The following is a 14159-nucleotide window of genomic DNA, read 5'->3' on the forward strand; positions in this document are numbered from 1 at the left end:
CACTTTATTTTATATATTTTTTTGTTATCATGGTATTTGAATTCCACATACACAATTCCTTCAACATAGCTAGGTTGGAATAGTGGGGGTCCCCAAAATTATAGAATCGAGAAACACAATGAAAATGAGATTGAATGGGCTTGATTATGATGCAGCAGTACACAAGTACTTGACTCCTGCTCGTGCCACCTTGTGTTTATTATTTTGGAGAGGCTGGGCAATGGATGTAAATAGTAATCCTTGGAAAACAGTGGTCCTCTGCCCACAGGTTTTCTCAACTTTCCCCACTAGGCCCTAGTTGTTGTTTAATCTTACCAGCCAATATGTAAGTGTCAATGCTCTCAAGCATATCTCCCCTTCAAATCAACCTAATCTCTTATTTTTGTTTTCTTTTGTTTTTAAATTCAGAAAAAAAAAGGGTTCCTGGGTGGTCCATCTCTTTTTCTCTTTTATATATAGAACCGAATTAAATCGTTGACATTTACACTATTTGCAAAGAATAATGCTCTCATATGGATAAAACAATTCTATATGATCCTATAGAATTGAAAACTTAAAAGGCTTTTACTCTTCCTGTCAAGACCAAGAAGTATGGGCGAGCACAAAAAAAGCAAAAAAGTCTTTGTTCCCCTTCCTTTGTTAGACCTGTTTATCCGATAATTCATATAAAATCACATTTCTGGCCAATTTTTTGGGGACAGAGAAACAAGGTACGGAGGCTAAGGCAAGATAGGGGCCAGTGGTTTTGCTAGCAAATACATACGAAAATTAATTGAACTAGCTAGCAGCAGGCCGATATCTTGCTGACTGAAAGCTCGTGGAGATGAAGCACGAGCAACCAACTACCTCATTGTTCTTCCAGAAGCAACTCTTAGTTTCGATCCCATGCAAGATCTTCAATTATATAACTTCTAGAACTTTCTTTTTTTGTACATAATAATTAATGTTCATGTACAACCATTTGTTAAAAGCAAAACCATATGGAATAATATTGAATTAAACCTATTTAAATTTCAATTGAAGCTTTTTTTGCAATGAATGGTCCATAAACTAGACATTCTAATGCCTAGACTAACAAGGTATATACGTACATATATATATATATATAATATGTTAAGAGTATATAATTTTGATCATTGTTATTCGTTATTAAAAATATATTTTACAAGAGTTTTATTGCTTTATAATATATAATATAAAGCAAAAGGAGTATTATTATTGATATAAAAATATCCAATTCTCATATCATCTACGCATTGTTGAATTAAGGCCTGTTTAATATCTTTAATGTTATTTGAGTTCAATCGAACTTTAATGTTTCCAAAAAGAGGGCAGGGGAGGGATTCAATTAACTTCACTAATGATGATTGGATGTTGAAATCATTTGAGTCCTCTCTTCCATTTGGGGTTAAATGAATCCAAATTAAGATGGGTTAGATGAAACGTGCAGTCCTCGCTTGGTAGGTGGACTTTCCCAATAAAAATTTTGGTCGTTGTTTATCCACGCGCTGCTTAATTAATTAGTCAACTCTCCTCTAAAGCAAATCAGCTAATTTGCTTAAACTACCCATTACTAGTATGCGCAGTAGCTCTATAAATGTGCACTTTAGGCATTTCTCCAGTGCCTGGTGTAAAGCTAAAATACAAAGTGACTTAATAGAAAGAGTGTTTATTATGATATTATTAATACTTTTAATTTCTCTCAAATAACAATATTTAAGACATGGAGAATTAACTTTTATGTATGTATAATTTTTTCATTTTATAAAAGTTAAACCATTGATAAACAGGCTATCTAGCATGGTTCGAAAAATCGGTAAGTAATTTAGAATAGTACAATTTAATATTTAAATTAAGAGATATTGAAAACTTTTATAGTATTAGATGTATATATGTAACATTAATTACCTGTTGAATGGATGTTCTCATTTTTACATATAATTTTAGGTTCAGAAGAATTATATGATGAATGGAAAAGAAACAAAAGCAAAACAAGTTCTACCTCACAGGCGCGTTTGGTTGAGATAGTTTAGTAAATTAGAGCGGAGGGTGTTAGGCTCGGGGTTGCTCGTGCTCCAACCTACCAGTCAACTCACCTTGGGACGACCAAGTTGTATGACCACTTCTCTAACTCAGTCCTTAGTGGAGCTCATCACGTGTACGACTTACCAGTTACATCTATTTTTCTTCAGTATTTCTTTCTCTTGATTTGGTAGCTCTACCCCATTTGCATGTTCACTAAGGTAACTGATTTTTTGTTTTTTTTTTATTATAATATCATAGCTTTCTTGATCTTCCACTTTAAAATTTTCTTGAGCCAGATCATTATAAAAAGGCCACTAAAGATCAGCACCACAGCATATTCCTGAGACTGAGGTTCACCACAAAAGCCGAGAAAAAAAAAAGGGTTGTTTTTACAGAGTGGAAACAATTAACTTCTAAAGCAAGTTTAGAAGATCGCAAGAATGGTGACTTCAATGGCCCCCAGAGTAGAGAGCTTGGCAAGCAGTGGGATTCAGTCAATCCCGAAAGAGTACATTAGACCTCAGGAAGAGCTTACAAGCATTGGTAATGTGTTTGATGAAGAGAAAAAAGAGGAAGGGCCTCAGGTTCCAACCATTGATTTAAGGGAAATTGACTCAGAGGACACAGAAGTACGCGAGAGATGTCGCCAGGAGTTGAAGAAAGCTGCCATGGAGTGGGGTGTGATGCACCTTGTTAACCATGGGATCTCGGACGAGCTCATGGAACGTGTCAAGAAAGCTGGACAGAAGTTCTTTGAACTTTCTGTCGAGGAGAAAGAGAAGTATGCCAACGACCAGGCTTCGGGGAAGATTCAGGGGTATGGCAGCAAGCTAGCTAACAATGCTAGTGGTCAGCTTGAGTGGGAGGACTACTTCTTCCATCTTGTGTATCCCGAAGACAAGAGAGACTTGTCCATCTGGCCTCAAACGCCAAGCGACTACACGTGAGTTTATGGCTTTTGGTTTATTTTACATACTACTCTTTGCAATTACTAGATTCTTTGATCAATTAATGATAATGTTTCTTGAGCACCATATCAAACATGCTATATATGTCCAACGGGTTCATTGAACACTTTCACAATTTTTTTTTTTGAAAAGTGAAAACTTTCACATTTAATAAAAAGATCTACCAGTTTGGCAATTATCTGTCTGCCTGATTAGACAGAAACTTTTCCTAATATTCAGGATACATTATTACACTAAGAACACTATTTCTGTGATATGAAATATTAAAGTTAAACGTAAACTATCCGTCCGGATTTTAACAATTCGCCACTGTTAATTGGTTATTATGCAGTGAAGTCACAAGTGAGTACGCAAGGCAACTCCGAGTCCTCGCGAGCAAAATTCTTTCGGCACTATCACTTTGCTTAGGATTGGAAGAAGGAAGGCTAGAGAAGGAAGTTGGTGGATTGGAAGAGCTCCTTCTTCAAATGAAAATCAATTACTATCCCAAATGCCCTCAACCAGAACTCGCTCTCGGTGTGGAGGCTCACACAGATGTAAGTGCACTAACCTTCATTCTCCACAACATGGTTCCTGGCCTGCAACTTTTCTACGAAGGCAAGTGGATCACTGCAAAATGTGTTCCAAACTCCATCATCATGCACATTGGTGACACCATCGAGATCCTCAGCAATGGTAAGTTCAAGAGCATTCTTCACAGGGGTCTGGTTAACAAGGAGAAGGTTAGGATCTCATGGGCAGTTTTCTGTGAGCCGCCAAAGGAGAAGATCATTCTCAAGCCACTGTCAGAGACTGTGACCGAGACGGAGCCTCCATTGTTCCCTCCTCGCACCTTTGCTCAGCATATTCAGCACAAGCTGTTTAGGAAGACCCGGGATGGTCAGTCCAATTGAGGCTAGTCATTAGTTAAATTAGAAATATCTTCTTGTTTTTAATGTCTTTATAAGCTGTTTACGGGTCTGATGATGCTATATTATCTTGGGTTAAACCTTTGGTTGTGGTAGGCTGATGCCGGGGTGGTGTCTGTCTTTCACTCATTGGCTTCTCTTTACCTGCTTTATTGAATAATGGCAGACTGATTTGCTTCCTTGTGTTAAGAAGTTTGTGAATTAATGGCCTTTGTTTACATTTCTTTCCTCAATTTACGTCTCCATAAACAAAACTCATTCCCCTCCACACTTTCCTTCTTAGTCTAAATTTTTCAATACATTAGCAATTTTTTTCTTAAACGTATCAAGTGAAGTACCTGTAATTATCTAAATAGTGAATCAAACTCTAAACAGGCAAGTTTTTGCCTCCCTTCTGTTCTTTTTATTCCGAACACCCAGGAAATTAACAAAAGGTAAATTTTCCCCAATGGCACTGGGTTAATTGTCGTTTAGATTTTGATATGTATAACTTTGTGGTGGGGGTATTTTCTGCCATGTGAAGGTCAAGCAGCCATGCTAACTAACTATTAAGTAGTCTCAATAATGAAAAAGAACTAGTACTATTACTTAGGTGGAGATCGCTTCAACAATAGCAATTGAATGAGGCGGATGAAATGGTTCTGTGAATCGTGCCCCGTCCACCAGTCAACTTTCGAAACCATACTCTTCAGGAAAAGAAAAACGTTTTCAACACCTCCCATATCATCAACGTATTTTCTTCCAACAACCGACGAGGCGAGCGGTATTGTCTTTGACTTGTGCTTCGCTGCTGAATCTGCTAAATTTTTTTGCACAGAACTGTCCAACTTTCAACTTTTCCACAGTGTTGAATGTTCAGTGTTATCAAACAAAAGCTGTGAAACTAAACTGACAGCGTCTTCTGTGATCCTATTTTACTTCTCCAACTTTTGTTTCTCTCTCCGGAGAAAATCACGAATGCATTCTTGAGTTCGTGGACTGATAGTTGGCAGGTTTAAGTTGCTGGAACAGGACAATTGATACCGATCAACCGCGATCGGATTTTCTATCATCAGTAGTTTTAATAGATTTTGCATCATTACGACCCAGCAGTGAAAATGGTGCTGGGTTCCTAGTAAAACATCTTTCAAAGCAAAGATATAAATGTTTAAAATGTAATAAAAAAAACTTTTATCTAAACATCTCAATGGTATTCGAGTATTTAATTTATTAATTAATATATAATTTTTTATAAAAAAATTTTTACCTGAACATTTTTCAAATGGTAAGAATAGAACAAAGAGAGATTTAGAAGAATTTGGATTCAATTGCTTCAAAATTTTTAGTAAATAAATAACGAGAAAAAGAATTGCAGTATTTATCTTGCGCTAGAAGAAAACCAAATAGTTCTACCCTCCTCAGTCGAATCGAGCCCACGGGGGAAAAAAAAAGAAGGCTAGCCAGTCGTGGCCACTAACAAGAGTGTTGGCATTGGTTGAATGGAAGGTAAAGGACTGGACCAACTGGTCACGCCCGGATGTTACAGAGGATGCTTCCGACAAAGCATCCTTGTCAATTGTCAAACATAATTTTGGCCGGACAGTACCATGCAAGCTTTCATTTTTCATCAAGAAAAATTTACAGATATTGATACAAGACAAACAAACAAGGCCAAAAATCCATAAGGATAGTAATTCTCAAGCAACCAATAATCATCAAAATACCAAACTCCACGTTATAAGAAACCTTATCCACCCCAGATCTCCAAACTCAGCAATTCTAATCTGTAATCCATACATCACTTTCATGTTAAAGCCTTAAAGGACTGCTAGAAACAATGTTCTAAGGTTGCATCAACCCTTAATTGCAAGCAACTTGATTTCTGAAAGTAGAAAATGAACTTTCTAACAATTTTTTCCTTATTTAATGTATACTACTAGTGGTTGGGATAGCTTTCCAGCTTAATCATTATAATCCCTTATCATATAAGTTCACAGCGCTGCCATTCCGAGATGCTGCAGAGACTGTGATACCTTGGACTTGGTATCGTTCCAAAACATATTGATGTGTCAACTTGATGATCTCTACTATAGAGACTTTCTTGGTTTAGCTGCCTAAAAATCATAACTAGAAATAAACGAATTGTCCATTCATTCAAATTCAACCAATGACTGCAGAGGTTTGCTCTTAAAGAATTTCAGGTCAGTTGTGATCAACTCCTCCAGGGCATCAAAGCATTCTGGAGTTGCAACAGCACAATGTGGAAACAGGACAAAATTATTCAAGGAAAATAGCTCTCCCGGAACATCAGGCTCATTCTCAAACACATCAAGACCTGCACCACCCAGCTCACCTCTCACCAGAAGCTGCACCAATTCCACCTCATCAATAAGAGCCCCACGCCCTACATTTATTATCACTCCTTCCTTTCCCAGGGCAGTCATGACATCCTTGTTAATTATGTAATGAGTTTCTTCTGCCAGTGCACAACAAACAATCAGAATATCACTGTTAATTGCAAGGTCATGGACATTTTTATACCATGGGAACGGAACAGATGGCTTTTTCCTCCTTGAGTTGTAAGAAATAGCACAGCCAAATGACTCAAGCCTTTTCACAATTTCAGCACCAATGCTTCCCAAGCCCACTATTCCAACTCGCTTTCCTCCTAACTGCACCATAACGACGTTTAAAAAGAAACTCATAAATTAGTGTCTAACAAAACGTGCATGATGTAATAGAAGGGAAGGGATGGGAGTGCTGGCCTGCTGTGTTGTTGAAGAATGAGGATCACTATATCTTTTGTCATGCCAAAAAAATTCCACAATTCAGATATATCACAATGAGAGAAAATTCCAACAATGGAATCTCCCATGATTCACACCATTTTAACAGTGTTTGGGGCCAATGGCCTTATAAAGATACAAGCAGAACTGGGAAAACAAGAAAAATGGCAGACAAAAACAACAGCTCTGCTTAGCCTATACGAAACAAACAGTGGTATTAATAACATGGCATAGTGGCGGGCCATCAAACTTTTCCTACAAAGCAGTGGCCAACCATCCGTGCTTCTGTTGAACTTGTCAAACTCTGCTAGTCCACTCCACCTAGCTAGAAATTATCAAATACTGCTTTAAACCCTCTATGACGATGCAATTCTAAAGGCCATTGTTGGTAGCGAAGAGCATTAACTAGAGTATGATTTATCATTTTCATTTTTTAGTAGATAACTGTTATTTTCCTTACCCTATTTTAGAATCGTTACATTCTTTCATAATGCCCGATACCTGCTGACCAGTCCAGCTGCCATGGATCCCACAATGAATGCCAGTTTTACTCAGTTCAAAGAGATCGTTCAAGGGAACAAAGTAGTTTCGCTCAAGGAACTCTGTTTTCTTAAATTGTAAGCACCCTTCATTGTAAACTTTACAATAATCAACCAAATTGTTGCAAAACCTCATCACTCAAACCTCATGAAAAGATTCTTTTTTGGACGAAAAAAAATAATACAAAATTTAACCAGCAAATAACCAAAAATAACCTTGAATCCAAGCGGGAATTCCCCATTCCGAGCCCGCAAATCCAGACCGAACGTGCCGGTCTCCGGCGGAGACCCTACGGAGAACATCGATAAGGAGGCCTACAGCCAAGTCAGCGACGTCGGAGGAAAAGGCCTTCCCGACGTTGCTGACGGCGATGCTCCGGCGGCGATACTCTTGTAGGTCAACGTGATCGACTCCGGCGCTGGAGCAGACGAGAACTGGAGGGAAAGGAGGACGGAGAGGAGATCACGGGAGATGGGAGTGGGGTCCCAGAAGAGGAGGGCCCGTACAGAAGCTGCATAGCGGGAGATGAAGAAGTGAGTCCACTCGGGACGTACCGAGTCGAGCGGGTCGAGGAGATGGAAGTGGGCTTGGTGACTGTGTCTAAATGGAAAATGGAAGTTGGGTGGGCCGCGCACTAGGACCAGCGGTACCTCTTGTTCTTTGGCGGTGGCCATTTGGAGCCTCAAGCCCTGGAGCTGAAGCCTTTGTTTCTCTTTTTCTTTGACAGCGTGTTTGGTTTGCTAAACGGCTACTATTCCTTTTCCCTCCATTGCTGAACGGAACGTTTCGAGAAATATCTATTTTGGGAAAATCCAAATAGCTATTATCAATCTCCTTAATAATATATATTTCAAGCAGATAGAAATAGATCAAAAAATTAATGTTTTAAATTAAAGATTATATTAAAATTATAATTATTAATTATTAATATTTTAACATAAAAATTGATAAATTATAATACATTTTTTATATTTTTATCATTTATTATTTAACCATTTCAAAACTATTTTTATTAACCAAATATTAGAATAATGTTATAACAGTACCTCTTATTCATTAATCAAATTACATAATTACTATTATTATCTCCTTTTATTCAAAAAAATTTAAATGGGCTCTTATTGTTTTATTATATTCAATCAAACTCTTGAATTTTTATTTTATGTCAAATGAACTCTTGTGATTAATAATTGATTAATTAGATATAACATTAATATGAAGAGTATAAAATATTATATGATCATCTTATTATATTAAATTAACATATCATGTCATTATCAATTATAGCATATCAGTATTTCATATTTTTATTAATTATAATATGTTAATACAACGTGACATAAAATGATAAAATTACATTTTGACTAATAGTTATAAAATTTTATTTGATTCAAAATAAAAATATAAAACTTGATTGAATATAATAAAAATATAAATATTTATTTAAAATTTTTTAAATAATTTAAATATTTTTTAAATATTATATTTTTATTTTTAAAAAAATAATTATTTTATTTCTCCTCTAGTCTGTTTGGTGAGCTTAACCTATTATGAGATTTTTTGAAAAATGAAAAGCCCAAAATTTCAGTTACATTCTCATTCTCCTAGGCCGAAAACATGACAGTTGTACTATCATTTTTGACAACTGAACAAAGAAATAAACATGTTTTTGGGTACAACAGTCCAGCATTTGACATTTAACCAAATGTTGATCTTTATTCACGAAGCATTTATTGGAACATTAGAGTTTTAACTTACAAAGATGCCAAAGCTGGGAAGGTTAGGAAGCCTTACAGCTAAAAGACTGGATAGTTCATTCATTTGACACTACAGATAACAAAGGTTTGTTTGAAAAGAAAGCTTTTAAGTTAGCAACGGTCAGCTGGAGCAATGCTTCAAAGGATTCTGGGGTCATGACTGCGCAATGTGGGGACAACACAACATTATCAAGTCCAAGCAGCTCCTTGGGCACGTTAGGCTCATTTTCAAACACATCAAGACCTGCGCCCCCTATTTCTCCTCGCACCAAACACTGCACTAATACCTTCTCGTCGATAAGAGACCCACGCCCAACATTGATTATCAACCCTTGCTTTCCTAGTGCTATCATGACATCCTTATTTATAATGTGGGTAGTTTCCTCTGTCAGTGCACAACAAAGTATGAGAACATCACTGTTTGCTGCAAGGTCGCTAACATTAGCATAGAATGGAAATGGCACGGATGGCTTCTTCTTCCTTGAGTTGTAGGCAATGCTGCAGTTGAAGGCCGAAAGCCTCTTTGCAATTTCAGAGCCGATGCTTCCCAGGCCTACAATCCCAACTCGCTTTCCCCCTAACTGCAATTGGAAGTTTGGAACTGTGTTTTAGAAGGACCAAATAGGACGAATCTAATGCCTTGATGAAATGTAAAGCGTCATGCTCATGAAACACCAAAGCACAAAGATATAGCACTCCCAGCTTAATTCTAATGCTAGGAAATATTATGAAGAATTCCGCATTCGAATCAACATTTTTCTAAAAGATCATAAAGTATCGACTTGGTCAATGGATTTGCATGCACCAAGGTTACGTTATGTTTCAATAATTCTCTGATTTATTGCATTTGTCCTGTACATGCATGCACCTGTTGTTAATATCTATTCTTGCAGTCCCAAAGAAAAGCACATCTGTGATCAATAAAACAGAGTTTGTGATTAGATTTGAATCCAATTATGTTGTCAATGTAAATATTGTCCAGTGTTTTCAGTCAATTATACACCATCACATGGGCCCATGTGTTCATTGTTCTTCAATAATTTCTGTTGAATTTGGGTTTTTGTTTTAGCTTTTGCTCCCCATAAACCAAAAGAAAAATGAAAAACAAACAAAAAAGCCCCTGAAGTTATACATGTCTTGGCATTGACGTGTTGATTCCCGCTTGATTTGTTAAACCCTATACATTAAAAGGTACTCATACAGCTTCAAACAAATACGTTTGATCCTAAGTTGCTGATAAAGTAGTGTAACATTTTAAAGGCCACCGGTGTGATTCCTTGGGAGACTCAACTCTAATATTTGTGATACACAACCAGTGGTTGGACAAAGGAGAACAAAGAGAATAATGCATTAACCATCTTGAAGGCATTAAGCAGCTTAGCTACCCGCGCATCATAACCAGAGCAATGGTCCTTCTTGAATTACTATTTCCTAGTGAGATAGAAGATCCCAGTAGCAAAGATTTTCATGGAATTGCTTCCTTTTTTTTCAATAAATCCAATTACTTGGGTAACTTGATTTCCGTATCAGTAGTTTGTAACTTACACTATCAGTGGTGAGACCTTGAAACAGTGTTGGCTGGGAGTAAAGTCAATAAAACAAAGGCTTAGGTCTTAAATTTTAGGAAGTCTCGTAATTTTATAATAATAATATAATTAATTATTTTAAAAATATATAATAATTAAAATAATTAATAAAATATCTATTTATTTTCTCATATCTAATAAATATCTCTTTTTTCTCACTTAATCCATTAGTTCTCAATTTTTTATCTCATTTCTCATTAAAATATATAAAAATCACAATAATTAATAAAATAATATATTTTCTCACTTTTCTATTAAATAAATCTCAATATTTTTATCCATTCTCAATTACCACAATGTTATTAACTATTGCTTTGTTTACAACCGTTTTTCAATCAGTTGAAAAACAGTTCTTCAATCAACCGTTGCTTTGTTTACAACTGAAACTAAATATATGGCTATGACCGAGACAGTGAAAGAGATTTTATGGCTTAAAGCATTGGTTAATGACTTTGGTTTTGGACAAGCACATACAGTTGTGTTTTGTGATAGTGAAAGTGCCAGACATTTGACTAAAAATCAAATATTTCATGAGAAAACTAAATACGTCTAAGTAAGTGTAACCTTGTTCGAAAGATTGTTTCTAAAGGTGACATTGTAGTGAAGAAAATAGCCAAATGAAAATCTCACAAATATGTTGACTAAGTCAATTTCTGAGATAAAGTTCAAGCATTGCTTAGACTTGATTGATATTCGTAGTGGTTGAGGCCTTTTGGGGTATTGGTGGTGTCGATAGAGATTGGTTTGTAAAGTGAAGTTTGGTGAATTCAAGCCTAAGGTGGAGATTTGTTATGATAGTCTTAAATTATAATATGATTAAGATTGTTTAATTTTAATTAAACTAATATACTTTATTAAATAATCTTTAAATCTAGTTAGACTAGAATACCATATCATAAGATTATTGTATTTGGCACAATAAAAGGACTCTATGGGGTTAACGAATAATCATCACTTTGGATGTATGTGGGATAAAGATTGTAAATTTGAAATTGTTTTTATAATCTCTTAATTTTTCTTTTAATGAATTTTTTTTTGTTGCTGTGTCCGTGGACGCAAGTTTTCAAAAGATCGAACCACGTAAAATTTTTATGTTCTTGTAGGTGTGTTTGATTTCTTTCTTTCTTTATTCTATTAATTTGGTAAGATCTTCGATAACTCTTTAGAGATAATTCTATAATTTTCACAATAGATAATATGTATTTGAATAGTTAACTTTAGGTCATTAAGCCATTTCTGTCTTGAAACGTCAAAGATTTTATTTAACTAGGTTCAACAAGATCAGTATAAGTCCCAACCACATATCTTTCCTCAACTGAATTTATTGACTTATATGCATTTAGTCTTTGGGCAATATTCTGCATTTTTACTCTAGCAGACTTCATCAGAGAATTCTACCGCATAAATTAGCTCTTATATATAGCAATCACTTTGTACAAGCCAATTTTTCAGGTTAGGAAACTCAATCATGCATTCACCCATCGATAATTCCACATCCATTACCACTCGTAATTATCCTAATTTCATGCCAGGTTTAAAATTTTGGCAGCAACAAGCGCCACTACCACCTGTACAAAATTTACTGAGTGCTTGTAGTATCTAGTCTGCAAAGAAAAACCAGATAAAAAGATGTAACCTGTAAAGGAAAAGAACATTTACCTTAAAACCAAGAGGATACTCTTTCTTAACAGGCCACATCTGGCCACGAACAAATCGGTCAGCAGCAGAAATTCTTCTAAGAACATCAATCAACAACCCAACAGCACAATCTGCTACATCCTCGGAGAAGGCAGAGCTAGCATTAGTAACAGCGATGCCTCGGCTCCGACAGGCTGGAAGGTCGATATGATCAAGACCGGCACTAGTTCCCACTATAAGCCCCAAACAAGGCAGAAGATTGAGAAACTCGGCGGTAACCGGGGTGGGCCCAACAGTGATGAGAGCCCTGATGGAGTGAGCATGACGGGAAAGGAAGGAGTCATATGGCTCAGGCGCGTCGTGAGGGTCCAGTAGATGGAAGTGAGGAAGTAGATTGTCTATGAAGGGAGGCTTGGAAGGCAACCTGAATGATGGTAGACGATTTACGAGTACTACAGGTAGCTCTTGCGATGAGAAATGTTGTTGGTAATCAGTTTGTTTGGTAGCCATTGATGGGAATTGCAGAGGATTTGGTCTATCAAACAGCAAAATGTCCCTTTTTTCTTCGGCGGTTGTTGTCTTGCTGACGATGTTGTTGCTTTTGTTATTGTCCTGCTCTAGTCTTTGGAGCCCTACCGTTGCCTGACAAGTAGACCCGTATTGGAGGTAACCTTTTAAAATAAATACATTCATATAATTGACAAAGAAATTGATGATAATGGAATATAAAATTACATATAAAAATAATACAACTAGAATATTAAGGTGTAAGACGCATATTATAGGTCAAATACAATAGGTATCAAATATTATATTTATAGGTATCTTTGTCATAATACCCGAATATGAGTTCCAAACGGGCAAAACAAACCCGCATCCGACCCTTTATACCCCACAGGCCCAAAAATATGGGCCCATTTTAGGATGGGTCAAAACTCGCAGGCCATCTAGCTCGGATCTTTTGCCGCCCTTGGATCGTTTTTTATTGGTGGATGGAAGGTTGAATATTTAAGATAAAAAAAATGTTGTATATTGAAAGTAAAAAAATTATTAATATTTATGAATTTCATTTCTAATTTTTATCAAATAAAAAAAATTTAATGATCGTGAAATTTGCTACCTGTCCGGTAAATTCAATGCCCTTTAAGCATCTGCTTCTCATTTTTTAAAAAGCTTTATTAGCAATAACTGGTTGGGCTGGAAAAGAATGGATCTCACTTCCCAACTTGTCCAACTTTGGTTAGGGGCCGCGCAGCCCATTCTCTGACGAAAATGATCATACATAAACACTATACCATTAATATAATATAGTAAATATAGCTCCTGATAGCTACCTCCGTGCGTAACCGCACAACTAAAACGAGCTAAACTATTAAAGGACCGTAATAGAACTGTGAAAATGGACCTGGTTTATTAGGTTGATTCATTGAGTTGGTTTGTTTTTTATTAAAAGTGAGGTGAGTTGAAGTTTACAAATTCAATTCTATATTAAAATCGAGTTTAAATAGATTAGTTCATTTGATTGGTGGGTTGTCTTGGGATGCTATGAGTTAGCTTTGCGTGTCAAAAGAAAAAAAAATTAAATTAATAATTTTAGTTATTTTAATAATTATATATATTTATATATATAATTAATAATTTTGTTATTAATAATATTTTTTATTTTATATATTTTAATACTTTTAATTTTTATTTGTCAAGTTAATAATTTTAGTTAAAATTAAAATTTATTATTTTTTATAATAATAAATATTAAATAATAATGATTTAAATTTTTAAACATTATTACTATCCAAACAAGATTTAAATATTTTACCTAAGAATGAAAATGGATAAGAATATAAATGTGTTTTGAAATTTTTATTTATTTAGTTATATACTTATATTTATAGGATTGTAATTTATGTTATAGATTGAAATTTTATTTATATTTGATATAATTTATTTATTTATGTTTAGTATAATTTATTTA

At 35.4% G+C, this 14159-nt stretch overlaps 3 protein-coding genes across 3 annotated transcripts; 1 reads left to right on the forward strand and 2 right to left on the reverse strand.

Annotated features, from left to right (window-relative positions):
- The first annotated feature begins 2256 nt into the window (after positions 1 to 2256).
- LDOX (leucoanthocyanidin dioxygenase) lies at positions 2257 to 4134 on the forward strand. The gene is made up of 2 exons (XM_021424057.2): positions 2257 to 2968; positions 3325 to 4134. The coding sequence occupies exons 1-2, from the start codon at positions 2466 to 2468 to the stop codon at positions 3884 to 3886; spliced, it is 1065 nt and encodes a 354-aa protein (XP_021279732.1). The 5' UTR covers positions 2257 to 2465; the 3' UTR covers positions 3887 to 4134.
- Positions 4135 to 5558: 1424 nt separating this feature from the next.
- Positions 5559 to 7978, reverse strand: LOC110419759 (glyoxylate/hydroxypyruvate reductase HPR3-like). The gene is given in 4 exon segments (XM_021432861.2): positions 5559 to 6552; positions 7422 to 7460; positions 7462 to 7655; positions 7658 to 7978. Coding segments are annotated over 4 exon segments (978 nt in total). The 5' UTR covers positions 7881 to 7978; the 3' UTR covers positions 5559 to 6030.
- Positions 7979 to 8902: 924 nt separating this feature from the next.
- On the reverse strand, positions 8903 to 12830 carry LOC110413349 (glyoxylate/hydroxypyruvate reductase HPR3-like). Its single transcript, XM_021424122.1, has 2 exons — positions 12209 to 12830; positions 8903 to 9544 (listed from the first exon to the last, which is right to left on the reverse strand). Exons 1-2 carry the CDS (start codon positions 12695 to 12697, stop codon positions 9020 to 9022), a joined length of 1014 nt encoding a protein of 337 aa, XP_021279797.1. The 5' UTR covers positions 12698 to 12830; the 3' UTR covers positions 8903 to 9019.
- Between the last annotated feature and the right edge of the window lie 1329 nt (positions 12831 to 14159).

Source organism: Theobroma umbraticum, unplaced genomic scaffold (assembly GCF_002168275.2).
Source record: "Theobroma umbraticum cultivar Fairchild unplaced genomic scaffold, ASM216827v3 scaffold_30.0, whole genome shotgun sequence".
In the NCBI taxonomy this organism is placed as follows: Eukaryota; Viridiplantae; Streptophyta; class Magnoliopsida; order Malvales; family Malvaceae; genus Theobroma; species Theobroma umbraticum.

Excerpts from the sequence above, each read along its gene's own strand:
- LDOX (XM_021424057.2), top strand. The coding sequence starts at position 2,466 with ATGGTGACTTCAATGGCCCCCAGAGTAGAGAGCTTGGCAAGCAGTGGG. Across the intron at positions 2,969-3,324 it reads CAAACGCCAAGCGACTACAC|TGAAGTCACAAGTGAGTACG; the intron begins GTGAGTTTATGG and ends GTTATTATGCAG.
- LOC110413349 (XM_021424122.1), bottom strand. The coding sequence starts at position 12,697 with ATGGCTACCAAACAAACTGATTACCAACAACATTTCTCATCGCAAGAG. Across the intron at positions 9,545-12,208 it reads AGTATCCTCTTGGTTTTAAG|TTAGGGGGAAAGCGAGTTGG; the intron begins GTAAATGTTCTT and ends TTCCAATTGCAG.